The following is a 24,350-nucleotide window of genomic DNA, read 5'->3' as shown; positions in this document are numbered from 1 at the left end:
CCCATATTATTCTGTTGTTATGGAACATTTTTAATTAACTCCGACAATGTTCGTAAAACGGAAGTTCCGCAAACTGATAAATGTAACTATCTGCTTCTGACGTAACATGCAATAAGCATTTTTGTTATCGTTAACAAATATTTTAACTTCGATAAATATGGCTAACAAAAATCTTCATGGCCATTATGTAGCCGGTAAGTTACTCGGGCGTATGTTATAAATAAGCTTCAAGGGAGGTTGCGGAGTAAGTGCCGAATGACTATCACGGTACAATCACCTGAAGCCGTCGCCTTCATCAATCCATGGTCAGCTAGACCAGAAGCAAAGTACCCGGCAAACATAGTTTCTTTTCATAAACAACCTTCAACACTCGTCAGTCGAAAGGTCCAATGCGATAGTCAATTGTTTTTTATCGCCAGTTCTGCTTAGTTTCTCAGGATCCCATTATCGCACCTTCTACCAAAGCATTGTTCGGTTATCTTTTCTAAATCTCCTAAAAATTAAAAGAAAATGGTAGAGATATTCGCACGAAGTCTGTCAATTTAGGAATTAAAAGAAATATCCTGAGATAACATGCAAAACAGTCTATTGATATCTGAAAATATGAAAATTAAAAAATATAGCACCGTTTGGTGATCCGTACAGCACACAGCGCCATGGTGATGAAACGATCAAACCGGTAGACAAATTACCGACTGCGGATAATTCTTTTCAGAAGATAATTCACTTTGTTACGAATTTATCGAACAGAGTGAACGGTTCTGCTATTACCATCAATGGCGCTATACAAACTCCTAAACGAAACCAGGAAAATTTGAAATGTTGAATAGTAAAAATCTACAAGCTTAAATTAAACCTAGAGTATTAGACTTAATGGTTTAACTATTACCTTCGTATAGTCGAAAGAAAGTTAAACGGAATAATCATGCGAGTTTTCATCTTACGTCGTGCAACTAAATATATAAATATACGTATATCTTACGTCATGTAGCGAAATAAGTATATTAGACATGATTAATAATTATTTTCAGGCAAATAAAAAAACTACGCGTTTCAAATCTACCACCCGGGGTAGCAAGCAGTACGCCTGCGTAATCGTAGACAAACAGCGCCTAATACTGCAACGCGCATGCGGTCGTGGCCTATCCTTCGTTTCGTGCTGTTTAGTTCGATCGCGACAGATCGCGAGACTTGACATAGAAGGATCGTCGCTCGGACATTGTCGGTGTACAACACTTCTCATCAATTTTACAAAGATTAAATCAGTTTTTGTGCACACGCCTGCAGCAAAGTACAGCAAACAGTAAATTATTTATTCTAATCGCGAGAAGGTACGCCGTAAACGTTACCAGAGAGATTTCAAGACATTCAGGCACCTTTAGCGACGTCAAAATCAGTGAGTATTGTTTCATCGTGAAGTATCGTGAAAAGGTATCGTCCACACGAAATTGCTTTCTCACTAAATCGATAGTATCTATAAAAGTGAATTTTTATTTACAGAATTTGATATATTATACAATAATAATATTTCTTGTACATGTCCGCGTATTCATAGAAAATATACGATATTGTGATCTCCCGCGATGTTTAAAATTAACATTGACTCGATACCGGCACCAATGGTTCCTTTCTTGTATATATGCATATTACAAGTGAGTTGATTAAACGGGCATCTGTATATTGTACATTATAAACTGTTTTCTTCGTATGAAGTCACTTGGCCTGCTTCCAGTATTTCTTAACAAAGTGAAAGCTTTCGTATGAGGTCCTCTTTATCCGAATGCCAAAATTAATTGCTCATCTGTTTGATTTGACTACCTATTACGCCCTCCTGACGGGTAATTAACTTAGGATTTGTTTTTTTTTTATGCAAACGTGAGACGGTTGTCAGTGAAAGTAACGAATACAAGAGCAAACGTTAATTTGCACACGAGACAGGAATTCTTCGACCTTGAATCGCAAGAATATCGCCCTTCACTTTTCTACAGCTATTTATTTAACAACTGTATCCTTTAACGATTGCCTTCTAATATCCGACATACCCGCTAGTATTGTTAATTGTTTACGCCGCATAATATGTATAGATTATGCGTGAATTACTAATAAATCACATTGCGCGCGATTCGTATAATTATACGGTATAAAGAATATATACTTTGTTGAATCATTTATCGATCATAAAAATTCATAATTCGAAGATCGTCAAGTGTTGTAAATCACATAAAATGTATATCATAGAAAATTATAAGTATCTATTTGGAAGAGATGCGGGGCACCGCTCAACGGCGCCATTATCATTTACAGGAAGTACTGTGGACAATATAATATATATACATAATATATATATACATTTATCTATGTATGTGAATATATATATATATGTATATGTATGTATATATGTATATATGAATATATATGTATATCTGTTCGTTCAACGAAAAAAATATAAACGACTCTTCTGCCGCGATTTCGGAACTTACTGTAATACTTGATTACAATCGTACAAATATAATCGTACGATCGTTGCCTGCATTGATTATCGGAAGTCGAACCGGTAAAGCAAAAAACGAAAATCTGTAATCGACTACCGATATCCAATCGATCATCACTTCCCGTATTTAGCGACGTAACACTGTTTTGCAATCTTAACTAATTGATCGAACATTGCACGATCGGTTTCTTTTACCAAAGAAGTGAACTGGCTGTGGCTATTCTGAAGCAGTATGTGTGGGTGATCGTACTCCTGTAACAGAGATTAAAAATGATTTATCATACGGAAAAACATTAGATAGAGGCGATATGTTATCGCAGATGAAGATAACTATTGTGATCAGTAGTTCTCGTAATTGTCGTCGAAAATTGTAACGGCGCCTCGATCAGTAATCTTGAATACAGACGCAGAATAGGTTGAAAAACAATTAGCTACTTACCGCCATATGACCCTTATCCATTACTAAGACTTTATCACTGTCCATAATGGTATTCAATCGATGGGCGATAGTAAGTACGGTGCACTTGGCAAATTTTCTCCTTATCGTGTGTTGAATCAAAGCATCGGTTTGCGGATCAACGTTTGCGGTTGCCTCGTCTAGCATAAGTATTCGGTTATTTCTTAAGATCGCTCTTGCCAAACAAACTAATTGCCTCTGCCCGACACTGTAATTACTTCCTCTGTCAAATACTCGACTGCCTAATCCAGTTCCAGCGATAACAACAGCCTCTTTCAGCTCCACCTTTAAATTAAAAAATACGAATCAAGTATTCATTTTTGAAAGAAATGAATTCATTGTTGTATTTAGGCTAACCTCTTCAAGTACTTCCCACAGTTCTGCATCCGAGAACTCGTCGAAGGGATCTAGATTACGTCTTAGTGTGCCGGAGAATAAGACAGGATCCTGGGGGATGATTGATATATTACGCCGTAGATCTTCTAGGCAAATAGAACCGGTATCTATGCCATCGATTTCAATAACTCCGTCGATCTTAGCTAGTCTGAACAATGCAGCTATTAACGAGGACTTTCCAGCACCGGTTCGACCAACAATTCCTACCTGCAATGATTTACATAACTATTATAAAATCTTATTATTCCGCATTTAAGATTACATAGAAACAGACGAACTTTCTCCCCCCCAGAAATGACGATGTTTAGCCCCTTCAGTACTGGAGCCTCGTCTTCCGCGTATCGCAAATATATTTGCTTAAACTTGATCGATCCTTCTGCGGGCCAATTTTTTGGAGCATCGGCTGGAATCGCGACGGCTTTCTCTGTCTTCTTTGCAAAGTTTCCTCTATCGCGGAGATTCGGTTCTGGTGGTACTTGTGTATACTCCAGTACGCGTTCCACGGACATCATCTGATTAGCCACTTCGGCATTTTGTCGCATACCCCATTGGATCATGCCGGTCATTGCCATCACCTGGGTGATGGCTAAGCCCACTTCGCCTCCGGAGAACGCTGTAAATAGAAGGAAATTTATCAGTCATATCACGAAAATAACAGTAACTCCATACAATTATAAGTCTTACATTGTTGTAAAAAAAGAAAGCTGAAAGTAACCAACGAAGTGAACACAAGGCAAAAGACATCCAAAGAAAATCCAAAGGCAGTGCTTGTTACTATGTACATATAAACAGTGGATGTATGGACGTCTTGTAGCTTGTCGAATTCTTTCTTCAATATTTCCTGCGCGCAATACGCTCTAATGGTAGTCAGTCCATTCAATGTGGCATTTAGGTGAGTGAATACAGGTGATCGTGCTAAATAAAAAATATATCAACCTAATTTCAACGAAGAAAACTAGCTACGAGATTAGTTAACGTTACTCACTGATTCCCTCCATTCTTTTGATGTTCTTGCTAGTTTTAAGAAATACCTTCCGTATCCAGTAGAAAACGAACCCTAAGAATACTATCGGGATCAGGAAAAGGGCATTGACCATACAAGACACAACTAGAGATCCAACCATCATCATACATATTTGACCGGCATCAAGTATAGACTTCGGCAGTAATTCATCTATGGCTCCCATGTCTTTGGAGAATCTGTTGAGGATCCTGCCACTGGGATTTGTGTCGAAAAATCGCATACCAGTTCTGATCAACGCGCTAAACGCCATGTCGTGCAGTTTTTGACTGCACATGATGCATACTTTGTAAAAGGTTATAGATCTAGTGATCCCGATCGTAAATATTCCAAGTACTATAGCTGTGTAAATGTATATGTAAGGGTACGCGGCCGATACATCCGCTGAAGCGATCATTGTATCGTTAGTAGCGTTCAGTTTAACTTGTTCAATTATATAGTGCCGCGATTCTTCTGCATTGACTCTGCAAACATATTTGACATTCGTAAAGTAGAATGGTACGGTAACACCGCTGCGTAGAGACAGCACTTACAAAATCGGAATAAAATAATCGTTGAGACTGGCAGTGAATTGAGTACACAGATACAGCAGAAGTACAGTCGTTGCCAGGCACAAGTTGGTCCCTGTTTGGAAGTATTTGATGAAAATCGGTCCCTTAACTAGTCCCTTTGATGTCCCTTCGAGACCGTCGTTCAACTTTTCTGCATCCTCGTCCTCTTCTTCATCGTCGGTACCACCACTACTAGCTTCCGGTGTTCGGCTCTAACAAAATAAAAATATACATTTAGTCCTGCAAACGAGAACACGAGAACAGGGTTTTCACAATATAAATAATACAAGAATAAAAATGCAACCGACTCTGGTACTCGACGACGAAAATTGTCTTCGCATGCCACTCTTCTCCAAAGAAGAATCATCATTGGTATCGCCCTCTGTCGCGAGTAATTTACAGTACTCGGGACGCTTGTCCAATAGATCTTGATAACTCTTGAACACTGTGATCTTTCCTTGCTCGATGAGTATGATGTTATCGACGTTCTTCACGTACTGCAACTGATGGGTCACCAAAATTCTGGTTTTTCCTTTCAGATATCGTTGAATGCATTCCTCAAACAAGTGTTTGCTCACGTGCGTGTCAACCTGAAATACGATGGAAGATTAGCGCAATATAATTAATTTACTCTACTTCTTCTCGCGAAGATAAACTACTCACAGCGCTCAGTGGATCATCCAACAAATATATATCTGCTTGTCTGTACAACGACCTGGCCAAATTGATCCTAGCCTTCTGACCTCCCGACAAAGAGCTACCCCTTTCTCCGACCACTGTTTGATCACCATGAGGAAATTGCTTGAAGTCTCTCAAAAGCGAGCATGCTTTCACAACCCTTTGATAACGATGGCGATCATAGGTCTGGCCGAAGAGTATGTTTTGTCTAACGGACGACCCAAAGACCCAAGCTTCCTGACCGGCATAGCTCAAACTTCCATTGATTTTGACATGACCTTCTGTTACCTCTATCTCGCCAAGAATGGCAGAAAGTAAGGAACTCTTCCCTGCACCGACCATCCCAATTACCGCGTATAGTTTCCCTTTCTCAAGATCTAGGTTCACTTCGTCCAGAGTATTCTCTGATTGACCGGGTTCCCATTTAGCTCTTACATTGTGCATCTTGATTGCGCATGTCTCCTCATTCGCCATGGACGAACGTTTCGTTTCTGGCTGGCCTTCCATGAGACTCGCAGTGTTTTTCAGCAAATCGCTGGCAACCACTACCAAACCATTATGCTTCCTTTTTTCTTCCGATTTATCAAGATTCTCGTAGCCTTCAATTTCATCGTCGATGTACGGCAGATCGTTTCTAGATGTTTTGTTCGACGCCTGCTGCGAATCCATGTTTATGCTACCGTTGAGACTGTTGACGAACTTGTTCAGGCTGAACTCTTTCTCTTGGAACTCCTCATACATCAAGAAGTGTTGCAACCTTCTCACGGCTACCCTACATTCTGCTATCTCAGCGAAACCGCGTACAAACATACCAGACATGGTGTGCGCCAGTATATTGAAGTAAGAGGAGAAAACGAACACCTTGTCGGCTGTCAATTCGTTGCCGAACAAGAGCATGCTAATCAGAGTGCAATAGAGCGCCATTCTCGTAGTGAACAAATTGAAAGTCATATAGATGCCTCTGATGTTCCCGCTCTTTGTTACCACTTGCAGCTCTAATTTCCGAGCGGTTTCAATAAGCGCGCAGAATGGTTTTTCCCAGGCGTACATCTTAATTACTTGAACGCCTGATATTATCTCGTCCATTAGTCGCACTCTCTCGTCGGTTTTTATAGCCGTTTGCAGTCTGAACTTGGAGGATAGTTTTCCCGTGTAGGCTAAAATGCGTCATATAATGCGTAAGTGTTAAAGCACATAACGAATACGTTCAGTATAGAAGTATACGCATAGTCATTACCGAAAACTCACATTGAATTGGCACGACAATAAAAACTGCGGCAATGCCAATTAAACCAGCGTAGCCAGCCTCGGTGTAGAGTAAGTACGCTATGATTAATCCGGAGAGCGGCGCGGACCACATATGGTGTATAAAAATTGAGACAAGATCGAATCTGTTCACATCGTTTGCTACCAAATTTACCACCTTTCCTGGAGCCGTCTCGCCCAACGCAGTTTTGCTGAGACGCAGTGCCTGTTCACAGAAACAAATAAGAAGTAAATAAATAATTACAAATGTCTTACAAATGTCTTATAAATGTATAGTGCGGACGTCTATCGATAGTCTAACATCTTCTTAATAAAGATTAAGTTTTTCATAATGTCCTATTTAAATAAATATTGTCTATTATGAGAAACACTACACAGCTATGGTATATCAAGGAATAAAGTATCCTTGACTCTGAGCAGATCATATACACTTTCTTCTCCCTTGATACTTGATCTCCATCTCTATTACCTTACGATAAACAACGGAGCACGCCGCAACCCTAACTTTCGCACCAACGTGGAACGCGCCAAAGATCGCCTGATTAATCGTTATCACGTTTATCGCCGTAGCGATACAAATTCCTCCTGCATACAAAAGCGCAGTCTCGTAAGTTTCAGTTGTGTTCTTCTTGAAGTAGCGCAGCAAACCTCCGAGAAGTATCGGTGTTCCCAACCTAACATACCAATTTGGATTATTACGAATCGGAATTTATATTTTCGAAAAATTGGACAAGGAAACAATAAAAGTCGTGTACCGTAATACAAATTCGTTTAGTATCTGCATGAGACCGAGTAGACTGTACTCCCACAAGAAAGCACGAAATATAGCCCTCAGCAAACTGGGTCTGCGTTTGTTTCTCTTCGCGTTTTCCAGTTCTATTTTCCATCGTCTAAAAATGAAATTTTTTTTTAATGACGACGTTCGCATTACTGTTTCGTTTAAACAACCAGTCTTCGTGGTTTAATCGAACGTCGACGTTCACTATGGATACGAACTTCTCTAATCGGTCTCCGACCACGTGCGATCGATCGGTCTTCAATGGATCATACAAATCGTCGGTCTGCAAAACTTTCTTGTAGCCTTTCTTAAACAATCCTATCGTCCACCTGTTAACGTGACAATCAATTTATTAATAACGCGGTGTTATTTAACAGGGTCTCAGCAGTTATCAACTTGCATTATGTATTTCATTTCTGAATAATCATTTCGCGCAAACGTCATCGAAATTGTAAATTTGTAATGTATTTAAAACCACCGAGCTATCTAAACTCTAAGTTAGGTAAAATTCATTGGTCTATTTGAAATAAGCGATTAGATTGGCATTACAGTTTCCAGTTCTTTCGACAATAATTATAGTATACAATAAGTGTATTGTTACCTAATCCGGCTTATCATATGAAATAGCGTACACAAGAACTTACCACCATAGTAACACGGAGATCGGGTTCGCCTTTTCTCGTGGGTTCGGATTCGATTTCACGCTGCTCGAGTCCATCTTCCTGTGAGCACCTCATTAACTCACCTCTCGAACAATTGTCGAATTGAATGATACACTTATACGTATATCACTGAATGGCAGATGAAAGTACAGCTTAAGACGGGATTCCGAATTCCGCGCACTCATGAAACCAGGAACAGCGTCGGCAGCAGTATAAAACGGAAGCTACGTTTACAGTCTCTTTTACGATTAATTACCGGCTAATTGGCCTATCACTGGAACATTTACACTAGGCTCTGAGATAAAGCGACAATCTTGAGACCGATGTCACGAAAACTCTGTTTGCCAGCCAGTCGTAGCTAATATTGTTTCAACAAGCAGCTCCGATTTCCTGACACGCCAGTAGATCCTTCTTCTTCTCTTCCATGAATAAGATGCGTATCGATCAAGCACCTGTATTTAAGGACCAGCAGATTCTGTATCGTGTTTCGAAATGTGTAATTGGGTTTCTCTTCTTTATCTCCTTACGCGCTGCTTTGTCATTACTCAAACAAGATCGGGAGGGTTGTGTGCACGCGTCTAACATACGCAACGTTACGTTCCGTGCTCGCAAGCATTAGCTTAAATCTTAATTGATCAGCGTGATCCTCGTTTAAGACCGTTGCTGACCATCGTTTGAATAGGATAACGGGACAGTTTCAATATAGCTTGCCGTTGTCAAACGAATACATATATGTATATGAGCGGCTGATAGTAATATTTGTTGCTCCTATTATTAGTATTCATTGTTCCTACAGCAATGTTGATCAAGTCAGATCTTTTTAAGATTCGACCAAACAGTGACTCACTCTCGTGGATTTTTACGGAAACAAAAATGCTGGTGGACTATCGTAAAAAATTTGATTGCCGGTATACAGTAAAATCGATCGATATGTTACTAATGTCACGGTGTAGTTCGACGAAAATTTGAACGAGCCAGATCGATTCCTTGAAATCGCATCGACACGTTTATAATTCATTATATCTGGGAGAACATCTTCCTTTGGTGAGACACTTCTCGGCATATTACTTCTTCACTTCTGCTTACTATTTCGCGACTTCTCGACTTATAAATGCAATGTCTATATTTATTTATCGTTTGCTGAGAAAAGTTTAAACGGTAACTGTATTCGATATCTTCAAACAACAAGGAGCGACAGAGACGTGAATAAATTCAAGAAAGTCGCTATCTCGTCGTTTGAATATTGCACGGAAATGCGCGTACGTACATCTGCAGTTAAATAATTGTCGTATTATTTTTAGTTATCGCGTATCAGCTATGTGTAAGAGTCAATGACGAAGATGAAATGGTGCCAGTAATCATCGCGAGGTTCGTGATTCAGCAGAAACAGTATATGCTTCCTATTGTCAGCATTCATTCTAGTCACGACAAAAGGAGACAAAGAAGTCTCGGCACGGCTAACTGTTGCGAAAAAAACGAATCCTGGTTGGTTAATTATTACCATATTAATTACCATGATTCGTATTATAGAGACCGATACAGATGCATACGTATTGCATACTAATTCATTATCTGCTCCTCGTTTGTACAGTTACCAAGTCGATGGAGCTACTGTCGTCGCGACTATACGAGACGAATTCCTATAAATTTTCCATGGGGCGTATGTGCATCATTACGAGTTATATAATCTCCGTTCTTACATTCATTGGGTCAATCACACAAATACCTTAAATTAATACTGTGACCAGCGTGCCGGTCAAATTAATAATGGTCCAATACGGGCGTCTAGCTTTACTATTAATCTGGACTCAGCTTCGGTTCTGTTGTATCGTGCATCGGTAAGTAGGCGTACGGAAATAAAACCTTCCGCGCTTCGCATAGAAAAAAGAAACAGTATGGTGCAACGATAATAATCTGCTTCATGCTTTCGTTAGGCGCGACTCTGTGCTCAGAATTAGGTATTATTCCCCTAATAACTCAACGTCACGCAGTCTGACGTTTATTGCCTCTTATCGGTTGTGCAAACTTTCGTTTATTTCAACTCAGTTCAGTTTCAATTCGAGCATATTTTATAATAAGTGGCGCAATTTCGTGTGTCAAGTTCATGATGAATAACTTTCAATTTGATATACGACTCATCCCGCAATGGTGTATACACGTATTTGCTAAGCAAAATATAAGATGGTATCTGCACTGCTAACCCTATCGATAAAGTCAAGCTTCGGTCCATGGTTCGATAATGTTCGAATACGTATGCAAGAGTTGTCGTAAAACAAATTCTAACGGAGGTCAAATAAACTATCAACCGCGACACAGCCGAGTGAAATCTGTTAACAGTAAACCCATAAACTTTTCTCATGCGTTATGATTCGAAATCTTGTGCAGACGCGCCGCGTGTTTTTATTGATCGACTCCGAAATTGCTCTCGTGCGCTTCTAATCTGGTCGCCAAATGTTTCGGCAATCGCACACTGTTCGTCCTCAAAACGTTCGGCACGTGTACATTTTGCTATCCCATTCCCGATAAACGACCAAATAATAAATAAATTATACATGCTAAAAAATGGTAATCAAAGCCGCTTATTAGACACGTTATTATTTATATAATATCTGTTAACGTTACGAAATATTTTCTAGGAAAAGACTCATGCGACCATTGATGTTCCAAACAAATTAATTCCAGCCGGATTCTAAGAAGGTCCTATAATTTGAGTGCGAGACCGATCGAGGAAATCGAGCGAGCACCGTGTCGACGTCCATAAAGAATCGCGGTGTCCTTTAAAAACAATTGAGATGCGTTACGCAACAAAAAGTTAACCTGAAACATTCAGCGATCGCCGCGAAGGGGCAGCAGAACAAAGCTGACGCGCAGCACCGGCTATCTTTCTCGCATTATAACGTTGAAGATTCGCGGCGAGGAATGCCACGGAACGGCAATCCATCGATTTTCGACGCCTTGCCCTTCCCGCCGGGAACTGCAACGGGTGCTCGTACACTACCGTACACAACCAATTTATCCACGTAACGAAACGCACTTGGAAAGCCGCGTCGCGTAGTACAAAAAGGACTAGGACCACTCGGTAGTTCGGCCAAGCTGGCCGCAGTAGGAAAAGTGGGGAAACGAAGGATCACCCGGCGGGCACATGTCGGCGTGACGGGGAAGAGCAAGGGGGTTTATACTGGCAACACTGCTCGCGAGTCGGCGACGTGAATCCAACGGACCAACTAAACGTCGTCTAAAAATACATGCCAGTTCGATTATTAATCGGAATCATTCTGTTTAATCGTTGCGGGTGTAGTCTTTTAGTTGTGTGACTCGACGCGTCCAATGGAGTTCTATCGGAACAATGCCACGCAAAATTGTTATCGAGACAGATGCTGCGAAAGGGTCAATTGCTAACGACACATGATTCGTAACGGTTCAACGCGATACACTCTCGGCGCTTGTAATTGGACTGGATCCGAGCTAGAACTCAGCCGAGCCTTTCCAAAATATTTACATGTATATTTCGCTTGATTCGACCAACAAAATCGACAAAAAAGTCGCGGTCAATCGAATATTCGATTAAGATTTTATTTAATTAAGATTAAGGGACATTAATTTATCATAACAATAAATACGTGATATCTGATCGCGCTTGAAAACTTGCGAATATTTTTACAAAGTGACCAACGGGAGGAACAGTTGAACAGAAACACGTGGTTGAAAACAATACAGCACGTGGTTGATTGCTAATTAAATGACATATACGTGTAGCTTCTTTTGAGCGAACAGTAACGGAATTGTGCGTATGAATTTACGTACGAAAACAGCGCGGACCTTGGCCAACTGATTTGTATGTACAAATAAAGTGTAACGAAACAACTTTCGCGCAAATTATAGATTTGATGTTCGATTGTGGTGCAGTTATGTATGCTCAGATAAAGAGGTATTAAAACTAGACATTTCAGAGTCTAGAAATTGAATATATTTCAAGCCGGCTGATTGAGATTTTCTCAAACTAGCTATTACAGTGGCTCGACATCATCCATCAAACGTTTACTTAGATAATTTTGGTCGTTTCGCGTTGTGATTCGAAAGTGACTCGTCGTCGGTGACGAACAGCCAGCTCGAGCAGTTTTATAGCGGGACAACTTATACTCACTGATTTTGTCAGTACACGGGTATACGGTTTGTAATTCGGCTTTGCTAGAATATACGTGTCACATACTGAAACGAGAGAAATAAACTTTCTCAGCGCGGAAGAATCTTGGAACGAATTCCAACCGACGCGCGCGCACTCAACACAAAACCTGTGCCGCTAGCCGCTACCAGCCGCTATACTGACTGACTAGATCTCACTTTTCCTCTGCTTCGCTCTTCGCGTTGTAACGCACCAACCATCGCGTACGCTACACCAATTCGTTCTTCCTTCGTCGAAGTCGATGACATCACAGCCATAGCCGAAGCTCACTTTTCGCGCTTAGTTCCTCTTCAATCGTTGCATTATTCTACATAAGATTAACTTATTTAAACAAAACAAATTGCATTCGATCCATTAAGGAACACATTCGTAGATTTTCCTTTATTGTTAGATACATGTCAGAAGTGTGTACGAGTTATCGAACTCGGCCAGGCTCGGTTTGGCGACCACAACACATGAACACTTGGCTCCAATATTTCGACATGTCGAGTAGTCCGATGTAATTGGGATTTCGGACTTGGGCCGACATAGTATGACATACGAGAGTACGGCCACGCGTCGTACTTTAATTCTAGCTCCATTTTACACAGATTCTACAAGCAATAAAATATATTTTACAATATTACATGCAAATTTTATCTATATTTTTTTTAATAGCATGCTGGAAATGACAAGAAACTGAGACTTGTTTGTTAACTTGCATTTGCATCGTTTATACAACATGAGCAGATATCTTAAAGGCGTCAAGTGCCCGGTCGATGTCCCAATTATATAGGACTATCCAAGGATAACAGATTACATGAGCGTTCATGTATTACAGACGACCGATTTCGTCCGACTTAAACATACACGTTATGCAAATACCGTCTTTCCTTATTTTTACAATAACTTGAGGACAGAATAAAGAAATTATAATATATAAATTTGCGTGAATTTGGACAAATTTTGGAAATTTTAAAGAATGTTACAAACGGATAGTACATTGTGTTCATTTTGTCTGGCTGAGTATAAACATCGCGAAAGCTATGAATGATGTTGAAAAATATTTTTGTTACAATGACCTTGAGCAGACCCGTAATGGTCACAATTATATTTTTTATAATCTGTCACTACGCGATGCTTTTCTCATAGTACAAGTTTCCAAATAATATGAACACTCTGAAGATATATATATATATTACATTTTTTGAACAACAACAAAACGACATGTTACGTATGAAAACAGTTTACTTCCTCATCAAAACAGTATGATAGGTTAATTACAAAAATAATACTATTATTACAATCGTTTCAATACATTAAATGTTTATGGAATATTCAAGTACAATACTAAAGGATGCTTATATGTATATACATTTATTTAGATCCTTAATCATAATTTCCTAAATCAATTTTTTTAAAAGCATGAACCCCAGGTCTTCTTATAAATATTGTCTATCTCAAATCGTTTCTACCATTAATACTTTCAAAGTTCTTCAAACCTTTCCGAGGCTTAAAAATACTTTCAGTTTTCGAAAGTTCAAGCATTTCACGATTGGCACATACGTATACATATATTATACACATTAGCAAACCTGAAACTTTGGTCAAAAGAGACTATGAAATTCATAAAGTTTAGGCCGCTTATTTTATGTCGATATAAATAGAGAAATGTTCAAATTGCACTACTCTGTCGGGGCACAATGACACCATGAACTTTTACTCTTTTACAACCGAGTTCAAGGCATTTGTGCGGAGTAATGTGCGCATCATGAATGAAGCACTTAGATTTAACGTCTGTTTATCCGCAATGTTATGTCAAAGTACGTGTCTACACAATAGATTACAACCACAATTTAATCGTCAGCTGTTCTAAAATTAAAAAAAAACAAAACAATACAATACAGGCCCTTCTTCTCTATTAATCGTTGAAGAGCCTCCATTTTCATGTATTTGTTATGTTAATTGCATGATTCGTTGATCTTTTTGCTTTGTTGTTACAATAAAAATATCTAATAAAAACTTCTATAAGAATCTACAAAATAAAATAGAAATAAAATAATTACTTAAATGAATTCGTAAGTTGCCGAGTGTGCAGATATCATTTTTATTACAAAAAAAGAAGAGAAAAAATAGTTCAATACTTCTACGAGATACTGTGTCAATAGCGCCTATACCCAAATGATTCTCGACAATAATTTTATCGAGTTTGGGGATTCGATAGCATCAGCACAAGTTTTTCGTGAGCGTACGCCAAGTTTTTTGCCAAACCCGCACAGCATCCATTCTCTTGTATGGTTTGGAATCTATACGTCCTAAAATTCTTCTCTGTGTCTATGTATGTCACTGCTGCCATTAGCGGACACATAATGATTTTCGAGTGGTCCAGGAAGTTTATCTACGAGTACAACAACAACATTATTAAATAATATGAAAAAGAAAATTAGATAGATGATTTAAAAAACGGAAGGCTTTCAATTTTGTAATGTTGATAGCACAATTTCGGTTTTGCTTACTTGCACAGTTCCATTAGTAAGTTGCATAACTACAGCGCTCTGTGTTCTGAACCATTGATGCATGTATGGTATCCTGGACATGGCATCGCTTGGCTTCACGGCAACCGAACTTCCAGCTTTCATTAGATGTTCTTTCATGTATTTCAAAAAGAAATTCATCAATTTCATCTTCTTTTCTAAATCCGGATGATAATCACGGACAGTGTAATACAGCTCGTTTCCTTCGCGATTTATGTAGTGGATATTAAAACAGTTAGCCAGCATAATTAAGCGGGTACCGTCATTGTACATAACACCAACGCCGTCATCAGAGAGTTGATAGCCGAAACCATACTTGTCTGAATAGTCAACCCACTTACTTATCCATATCACAGGCTGTGCGGCGGGATCAGTCATTTCATCTAAACAATTTCAATTAGATTATGTTAATATAAACTTTCCAGATATTTATATGAAAGAAATATAACAGGAATGCTTGTTCGTACACGTTTCAATAAACATGTTATGTGAGAATCAATTTTTTGCAGTACCTTCTGATAACGTTGCTTCTCTGCTTGGATTAGCTTTCAATACTGCAGCCAGCTGCTCTCGTAACGTTTGAAGCATGTTCTTAATGTCATGATTTAATTTTTGAACTTCGTTCATCGAGTCCGTCGGTTTCGTCTTACGTCCAGGACTATTTGGTACTCTGAATACAAAGTCTTGTCCTTCGACTATGTTAACGCTCATTTCAGATAACGGTTTGCGTTGATTGTGCATTTCTAACATATCTAAGCGAGGTGCCATCGTCAGACACGATAGCGGTAGACTCATTGGCATGAAACCTGGAAAATATGTTCAAGGTATCAACACTGGTTCCTTCTAGTGATAATATCTCAATATCATGATAGAACCACGTATTTACCGGACGTTAAGAATTGATCTTTCATTAGTTTGCCTATAGAAGGACGTTTGGATGGATTTCCTTGCAGCATATTGGTTATCATAGTCATGGCAGTGGCATTGATATGCGAAGGAATTTTATACTGAACTTGCTTAATTCTAGCATAAGTTTCTCTTAAACTGGATGTCTCGAATGGTGGTTTTCCCACAAGTAACGTATACATGATGCATCCAATGCTCCATATATCAACTTCATAGGAATGACCAGACTTAGTCAAAATTTCTGGTGCTATATAATTTGGAGTACCACAAACCGTCCTGTAAAAGAAACGGATAGTTATAATTACTTTTATTCAACAATCACAGATAACGATCATGTACAAGCATTACTTTTTTCGTTCTCCTTCATGCTCCAACCTAGTGGCCAATCCAAAATCACCAATTTTAACTTGCAGGTCGTCACTCAAAAATAAATTACCTAACTTCAGATCTCTGTGAATTATTTTATTTTGGTGCAAGTAATTAACACCATCTAAAATTTGTTTTATATAATATCGAGTTTCGCATTCCGTTAATGCTTTCCTACGCTTATGCAACTCCATCATCGACTGAAAAATAAAATGTTAATCTTAAGAATATAAGCGTACACACTACTATGTTATAAGAATATGAAAATAATTTACCCTTTTCCGACATAGTTCTAAAATTATATATATATTCTGGGCATCGTCAAAAAATCCGTAAAAACCAACAACATTTTTATGGTTTAAAGTCTGATGAATCGAGATTTCTTGTGTCATTTTTTCTCTGTGATTACCTTTAGTGATTTGTGCCTTCGGGACAATTTTTCCAGCGTACACACGGTGTGACTTTGTTTCCCTGATCTCATAACATTTTGCAAAGCCACCCTAAAATATTATTATACAAGCTGTACACGAGCACATTGGCAGGATTGAAATGTATGGTGATACCATCGATGCGCATGCATCATGATGCATTGCCAAGAAGACAATACACTTCGTATGAGCATAATAAAAATTACGTTTTTTTTTTCTCTGTGTCATGTTTTAGTACAATTTCTGTGCAATTCATAACTATTACATCAACATGGACTCCAGTTTCTAAGCATAATCAGATAAGCAAGCTGTTTTGTCAGAATAGATTGCAAATCAAATGAAATGAAAAAAAGAGCCAAGGAATGTACTCGCTTACCTTTCCAAAAAATCGACATTTTATATAATTTTTTCCCGAGTGTACGTCGTATATAACGTCCGGAATAACACATTCCTTCTCGTCTTTCGACATTTTGATGAAGATTGTTGTTCGTCTCTATTATTTGGACAGCGTGCGAGCAGTCAAACTTAATGTTTCAGTCTTGGTCTCAGGACGGAACGTCCAGTAATTGTGTATCACACGAATTTCACCGTTGAAAATCTTCTGAAATGCCAACTACAGTTTTTGTCTCGCGGAAGACAGGCAACGGATTTCAATATTTAAATCCCAACTTCGCAACCAATCGTGCAATTGCCCGCGCAAAGTTAGCCAACATGTAGACATATATTCCCTATGACGCCTGAGCCCTACGTCCAATAGGTTTGTAAAGTTTTGCAACTAGAATAAAATTCCTAGTGGTCTCGACTGTATTCCACGTTGCGTGTCCGCCTTGAAACTAGGTTATATAGGCGCCAATTTAAAATTATTAATACATTATTTTAAAATTCACTTTATAAGATAAATTTTTCGTCAATACACAAAACATAAAGAAATTTATTTTTTATATTAATAAACATAAGATACTGTTCGTAAGCGCATGCTTATCTCATTTGCTAAATTACCTACCGTGTGTATACATAATGGAAATACGTATTGGCGACGTACGGTGAAAACAGGCCTTAATGGAAGGATATCCGGTAATGTCGGTGTAGCATGTAATTCGAGTGGCAATGGTCGATGCTTCTTTTTCCGGGAACCGGCGTCCATTTTCCTTGTTGGCTTGTCTAAAGTTGGCGCGTTCCTCATTTATGAAAGAATTATTTGTTGTCCAGTGAATCGTAAGTACTCTTTGATTCAAGAAAATTTCATCCGATTAGTGATATCTCTCTGCATTGCGATCAAGGTAACCGATTTATTACGAAAAACAGGAAGGAAAAAGGAAAAACATTTTCGGCTTGATGGTAGTATCGGATGGCGTCTATAGAGTGAATCAGAAATGGAGTAAATTGTAACCTCTTCACAAAATCGGTGTACTCGGTCTTCTCGTTTACATGAAATATTGAATTTTGTCTCGTTCTCGTGATTATCTTTTTTTGTTCGGTCGCTTAAAACAAGAAATTGAATTGTTGATACGAACTTGTAATTTACAATGTTTTCGTTGCAATTTGTTCGTTTAAAATTTTAGACATACAAATAAATGGAGGGTGCTTCAGCCAGTAGAGGCGGCTTCCGTGGTCGCGGTGGTCCAGGAGGTCCCATGAGAGGACGTGGAGGTTTCGGAGACAGAGGAAGGTAAATTATCAATAATAATATTAATAACGATTTTTACAAACATAGAACTAATCCCCTGAATAAGTGTGCCATCTTTAAATGAAAGCTAATATAGGAAGATAGTGGTAAATTATAACTTATCATTTATGAATATTTAAGGGGTGGACCACCAAGAGGTGGCGGTATGATGCGAGGCAGTCGTGGCAGCGGTCCTGGAGGTGGCATGAGAGGTGGACCGCTTGGAATGAGGGGCAGAGGAGGTCCTCCTGGAAGGGGTGGACACGGCGGACATTTTCCTCCTGGGTACAGTATACCCAGAAAATTACGTTATCATTGTATATTCTTCTATTTCTATAATTTACTTTGAATGCATAGAGGTCCCCCGGAACCAGGAATGTCCAGCGGACCTGGAGGCAGTGGACCACCAGGCCCCCCAGGAATGGGAGGTCCCCCACGAGGTGGTAGCAGAGGTGGAGGAAGTACTGGATTCCGTGGCAGAGGGAGAGGTGATTTCTCAAGAGGAGATAGCCGTAGAGGTAGTAGTAATTTCCGTGGTCGAGGAGGGATGGACAGAGGCAGTCGAGGAGGCTCCAGGTATGACTGGTAACTATCTTTCAATTATTTATCTCCATACTCCCTTTTGTATTCATGTATATGAATGCCTTCTCCCCTACAGTTCTTCATTGTGACTTCGATTTCTTCATTGTATTGTAAATTATAGGGGAGGATCTGGTAGGGGTGGTCCAGGAGGTAGAGGAGGCTTTGGGGATCGTGGAAGCAGAGGGGGCAGTGGGCGTGGCGGTCCATCAAAACGTGGAGGAGGTCCACCAGGTTCCAGTGGACCATCTAAGAGACCAAGGTTCGATCAACCATCTTCTCAACCTGCAAATGGTTACGCAACTCAGCCGCCCAGGTAGCTATATTCCTTCCAATGCTTATTCTGAAAACTTAATGCCGAAACAAAATCGTATTCGTGAAAAATGAAAGAATTATATCATAGTCAAGGGGGATATGGAGGAGGCACTAGTAATGCATACGGCAGTGGTCAGCAACAGCCGCAACAACAGCAAGCAGTAGGATACGGCGGAGGTTACGGGTCACAAAACTATACTCAATCTTCTTACCAAGGATACGAAAGTTATCAACAACCTCCAGATTATGGCCAAACTGCAGTGAGTCATTTTAATCAATGTTGCACATCATTTCAGTCGGTTTGAATATCGATATGACTTCATATATTTCTACCTGTGCCTAGGGCTATCCACCATCAACCGCAGCCGATAATAGGTATGGCGGAGCACCTACCGTTCCTGCAACAGGAGCTTTCAGTACTGGTGATCCCTACAGCTATGGCAAAGCACCACCATCAGGTTAGTAATAGAGCTGTAGTACTATATGGTTTTGATTTTCATCGAATAAAATTTCGAAACGGTAAAATTAATAGATTGCAACTCTAATAGTGTTTATTACTCCATCTTACTATGCTACTAATAAATCAATAATAACCTGTTCGTTATACTTACAGATTACTCGAATCAGGATGGTGTATACGGCAAACAGGATTATGGTAAGTACAGCTCACATTCCAACAGACATTATTAAATTTTGAGAGGCAATTTTATATTACGAGTAAGAAGTTCAGGCTCGTTTACAAATAAGCGTTAGGGAAAACAGTTCTTAGTATAACAAAACGAAAGTAACTGAGAAACTAAGAACTAAATTTAAATGAGAATTTTTCATTCTCAAAAGCAAAAGAAGCAAAATGCAAAAGACAGAAGTTTTAATGTTGAATGCAAGAATTACAGTATTAGTACAGGTTTATTTTTAATATATTTTTCGATACTGCAAAAAACATGTATGTAGAAACAATGTTTCCCTACGATCAAGGGCGCAAATATTCTATTTAATAACAAATTCAATTAATTCGAAGACGTACTAGTACCTATTAAATCTAAAAAAAAATACAGAGAACACAGTATTTGAATTGCATGACGAATAATCGTATTAATGAAAACAGAAATTAATAGTACATTCCGAAACAGAGGGAAACGATGTACGTGTAATTGATCAATTTTTCTGTGACAATTAATGTGTGTATATAAGTATATAGAATTTCATACAGAATCAAATAACAAAGTTATAATTACAAAATGATTGAACGGAGGAGCTCTATGGTTGTTCGCAGGTGGCAGTGCTGGTTACCAAAACGCCCAGTCTCAGCGACGTTATTAAATTACACATTCAACTATTTAATTTTATACGTTAGATATCCAGACTTTTTTCCAAATTTAACGAAAAGAAAAATATATAAAAATATATATATATAGATACATAGATATCATTCCTGGCGCGTGAAAAGTTGGACAAATGTTATTTGTCGTGAAGTATGTGTACAAGTATTTTACATTTAAACAATTGAACATACAGTGGTTTTAACCATAAAGGAAAACAGAAGGGAGCATAATCCGCAATGATCAGGTTTTTTTATGTTTTCTATGTTTATCGCGCGCTTATGGAGAAAAAAAAATTAATTTAAATATTGCGCATAGGAGCGTAAATGATCATTTATGATTATGATTAAAAGTATAAATGACAAGAGCGTTTTATACTTGACTAGCAACATAGCATCTACTTTGTCATGTTTGACTAAAAGAACTTCGTTTAGGATTAAGTTTAGTTTGGTGTACAGTCGAGATAATCCACGATTGTAAAATATTTAATATTAAATTGAGTACATATATAAACATGTATATATAAATACAAATGTATGTATGTATATATATGTATGTATATATATATGCGTATATATGCATTTATATATATGTATATTTATATATTATACATGCATACACCAATATCCATACACTACGTACACATATAATTGTCTGCATTGTAACAGTAAGGTACAAAAGATGTTTACACTATTTGTAAAGTCGTTAAACAATTGATCATTGTGAACACAGCTCAATTACCGCTATGAATTCTATCGAAACGAATACTATCATATGTTCTGTATAAAACAAAGAAGAAAAAAAATGAGAGAGAGAAAGTAATTGTATTTCGTGGTGTATTTCGTTTACATATTAACGTATGAATCAAGGAATTCTAACATGTATATCGGGTCATATAACACCGTTCGTAACTTGTGCGTTTATTAGAGCGATTACCAATTTTTTGACAACATTTTCTGCAAATTAACAATATAACGATACAATAAACCAGTCTTATTGTTGCGATTGTTTTCATTTCGTGTTTTTTTTAAATAATGGAGGAGCAATTTTGGTGTGAACTGAGCGTAATACTCTGCTTAGAAGTGACAAGACAAGTGGTATATATGTTTGTCGGTATCATGAAAATCGAATTACATGTTTTAGGATGGTTCGAAGAGTATTTCAATATAGGGTGATACACGTATTAGTAGAAATGTCACACTGGCAGAGACAATCATAAAATAATGTAGAAGATGATCGGAGTAAATCGTATGTCTTAAATTGAAAAAAAAAAGTATATGCAGAGTAATTGTCCAAAGACAGCATAATGTGCATGAATAGATCAAAATAATTTGTCCCAGCCAATTGTGTACATTAAGGTACAGCAGAACCATTTGCGTAGGGCAAGCTATTTCCACTTATTATATCGATAACTATCAAATGAATCGAAGTGTACTGAAAGTCTCATTGTCGCATGATGTCATCAGCATAGTAATAGTAAATTGATTTAGTATTGTAAGTAAAATAGTTTAACGATTGAAATGAAAACAAACATTGAAACAAAGAATCATAAAGAAAAAAAAAAACAAAAAAAATTTCAATACTTTTTCATATTTCTTATTTCTCCTCACCTTCAACACGAAAGATCATACAGACTTAATTGTTACTTAGCAAATGAAATTGATCAAACCAGCAACTGCCATAAGAAACCAGAATGATCCCAACTTGACAAGAACATATGCTTATATGAGCGAAATGTAGGTATGAGCCTCTTTATTAAGACACGATCTTTCTCAAAATGGATCTTTTTTTGTAACGTTCAAACGAAGACTTAACAAACACGCAAAAACCAAGTAATTTTTTGTTTGTTGTACGTATACAGCTTGTTTGAGAAATATGTTTTAGTCAGAGAGCGATGTTTGTCGATTTTAATCGTCTGTTGGTGAAAAATTCTAGGTGTATAAAAAAAAATTTGACGAAAATTAAGTTTATTTCACAGGCGTAGCAACAACCTGAGATACGTAGGGAACACAAAGAAAGAAAGAGAGAGAATACCTTCCCTCCATTACCAGCAAGGAGATACCGAATCTGATAATCATACAATAGAGTATACAAATATAATGACGACTGATATGATAAAGTTATTATTGACCAATGGCACAGGTACCGCACACATTTAAATGAAATCTAGAAAATGTTATTTCTTCTTTTAGACTATTATATATAGTACTTTCATTAATTAGAAGTTATATATTTATTTAATTTCCTAACAAGTTGATCAGTACTAAACAGTATTTGATCGTTTCTTATGATGCACCCAGTTTTTTTATTGAAAGCGTATTGTCACGATTCTTTTTCTATATAAATAATACTTATCAGTGAATCTATTCTCTTACAAGTTACCGGTGTACACAAATTCAGTAAAGTTTCTTGCATATGCATAGCTGTACGTCGTATGAATACATATGTATGTATTGAAACAGAAAGCACACATTTAAGACAGAAAAGCGAACAGTCTCTTAATAAACAAGGGAAAACACGCAAGAGAGTTATTAAACTAAATCTATGCTAACATGTATTATATTTATAATATATTAAACAAAAAATATATATATATACAAATGCCCGAATAAACCTCAACCCAAGCTCAGGTGAGTAAATATAAATATATCCGTTTCTTAATAAAACAAACCTATCGACTTATTATGAAGCAAATGTTAGCAAAGATAAATGCTACATAAACCTGCATCTATCGAGTGTAAAGTGGAGTCATTTATATGCGTAGACAGGGTCATACTAATACAACATTCAACAGGAATACGAATGATTGTGATTTTTTACGATTCGATGTACTTTGCAATAATTGTCGAGTACATATAAATAGGTGTAGGAAAACAGATTGCTTTCTTTTTATCAATTAATTCAAACCACGCCATTCCATTGAAACATTTGAACCGCTTTATACATGCGATACCTGCAGTATTGTATACCGCAATAGTAACAATGAGGCAATAATTGCAAGAAATACTATTTGAAATTTTTTTTCGAAATAAACTGTTATTTCACGAAACCTGGACTTGCTGCTAAAATAATAAGATAAGCAGGGAAGGAACATACTGAATATATATCAACGAAGAGAAATTTAAGAATAAGAATAACAAAAATAATAATGTGTGATTTAAGTATTGTTTGTAAGCGAATATTAGACAATAGGTATATTGGATATTTATAAGTTTAAATTACTTCTGTTATCTACTGTCTTCTTTCTAACTTCGTATTATTAATTTCTTTAGGTTGATAACATCTGTATTGTCGTACACGGTGGCACTACCATTGTTTGAGCCGAGCAACATCTGCCACATGACTGGCATCTACTTTGTTTTTCAAGAGGATTCGAGTGCTCCTCTCACTCTCGCACGGAACGTATTACCAAAAAGGTACTCAGATGTTGTACTTTGCATTTAAGAAAGTATTTCTGCGGGATGCAAAAGCTTACTATCAAACTGCGATCTATGATAAGAGAAATAAACGTAGAATTTCTGCAAACTTGTGTACAGGTATTCAAATTTTAAAGTTCATAAAGAATACATTATAAAATTTCCTCGTTTTATTTTGGTTAATTATATTTTACGATGACCTGAACAGTACACGTGATTGTTATAAACAATATAAAAATGTACAAAAATGAATAATATAAAAACGCAATAACATGCATTAATCTTACTGACTCTTCTTAAAACTTAACATCACATCGGTAATTGATTCTGCTCAAGGCAAACCGCTAAACGTACAAAGA

General features: G+C 37.7%; 3 protein-coding genes across 9 annotated transcripts; 1 reads left to right on the top strand and 2 right to left on the bottom strand.

Annotated features, from left to right (window-relative positions):
- Window positions 1–1,184: 1,184 nt before the first annotated feature.
- LOC144474683 (uncharacterized) lies at window positions 1,185–24,273 on the top strand. Of its 3 annotated transcripts, none has more exons than XM_078189817.1 (9): window positions 1,185–1,396; window positions 18,259–18,365; window positions 18,504–18,647; window positions 18,720–18,947; window positions 19,066–19,257; window positions 19,345–19,516; window positions 19,600–19,714; window positions 19,870–19,911; window positions 20,530–21,578. In XM_078189817.1, exons 2-9 carry the CDS (start codon window positions 18,271–18,273, stop codon window positions 20,574–20,576), a joined length of 1,035 nt encoding a protein of 344 aa, XP_078045943.1. In that variant the 5' UTR covers window positions 1,185–1,396; window positions 18,259–18,270; the 3' UTR covers window positions 20,577–21,578. The 3 variants fall into 3 exon arrangements, with proteins under 3 accessions (XP_078045943.1, XP_078045944.1, XP_078045942.1); XM_078189818.1 differs by lacking the exons at window positions 1,185–1,396; window positions 20,530–21,578 and adding exons at window positions 17,756–17,911; window positions 23,848–24,273; XM_078189816.1 differs by lacking the exon at window positions 1,185–1,396 and adding an exon at window positions 17,756–17,911.
- LOC144474671 (putative multidrug resistance-associated protein lethal(2)03659) lies at window positions 2,231–12,623 on the bottom strand. 4 transcript variants are annotated; one of them, XM_078189789.1, is made up of 15 exons: window positions 12,445–12,623; window positions 8,283–8,752; window positions 7,857–7,967; window positions 7,616–7,750; window positions 7,330–7,534; window positions 6,843–7,065; window positions 5,580–6,751; window positions 5,225–5,506; window positions 4,899–5,128; window positions 4,330–4,829; window positions 4,029–4,259; window positions 3,623–3,957; window positions 3,306–3,551; window positions 2,931–3,233; window positions 2,231–2,743 (listed from the first exon to the last, which is right to left on the bottom strand). In XM_078189789.1, the coding sequence occupies exons 2-15, from the start codon at window positions 8,354–8,356 to the stop codon at window positions 2,606–2,608; spliced, it is 4,185 nt and encodes a 1,394-aa protein (XP_078045915.1). In that variant the 5' UTR covers window positions 8,357–8,752; window positions 12,445–12,623; the 3' UTR covers window positions 2,231–2,605. The 4 variants fall into 4 exon arrangements, with proteins under 4 accessions (XP_078045915.1, XP_078045917.1, XP_078045916.1 ...); XM_078189791.1 differs by lacking the exon at window positions 12,445–12,623 and adding an exon at window positions 11,118–12,331 and having other exon boundaries at window positions 8,283–8,775; XM_078189790.1 differs by lacking the exon at window positions 12,445–12,623 and adding an exon at window positions 11,118–12,331.
- Polo (Serine/threonine-protein kinase polo) lies at window positions 13,486–17,320 on the bottom strand. Of its 2 annotated transcripts, XR_013494768.1 has the most exons (8): window positions 17,073–17,320; window positions 16,544–16,768; window positions 16,251–16,468; window positions 15,883–16,178; window positions 15,509–15,802; window positions 14,979–15,379; window positions 14,607–14,860; window positions 13,486–14,497 (listed from the first exon to the last, which is right to left on the bottom strand). XR_013494768.1 is itself a non-coding variant. In XM_078189810.1 (7 exons), exons 1-7 carry the CDS (start codon window positions 17,163–17,165, stop codon window positions 14,663–14,665), a joined length of 1,725 nt encoding a protein of 574 aa, XP_078045936.1. In that variant the 5' UTR covers window positions 17,166–17,320; the 3' UTR covers window positions 13,486–14,662. The 2 variants fall into 2 exon arrangements, 1 of the variants encoding a protein (XP_078045936.1); XM_078189810.1 differs by having other exon boundaries at window positions 13,486–14,860.
- Window positions 24,274–24,350: the final 77 nt, after the last annotated feature.

The sequence above is a fragment of the Augochlora pura genome, chromosome 9, assembly GCF_028453695.1.
Source record: "Augochlora pura isolate Apur16 chromosome 9, APUR_v2.2.1, whole genome shotgun sequence".
Taxonomy (NCBI): Eukaryota; Metazoa; Arthropoda; class Insecta; order Hymenoptera; family Halictidae; genus Augochlora; species Augochlora pura.
The sequence above is the reverse complement of the archived record's forward strand: the minus strand, read 5'-3'. Positions and strand labels throughout refer to the sequence as shown.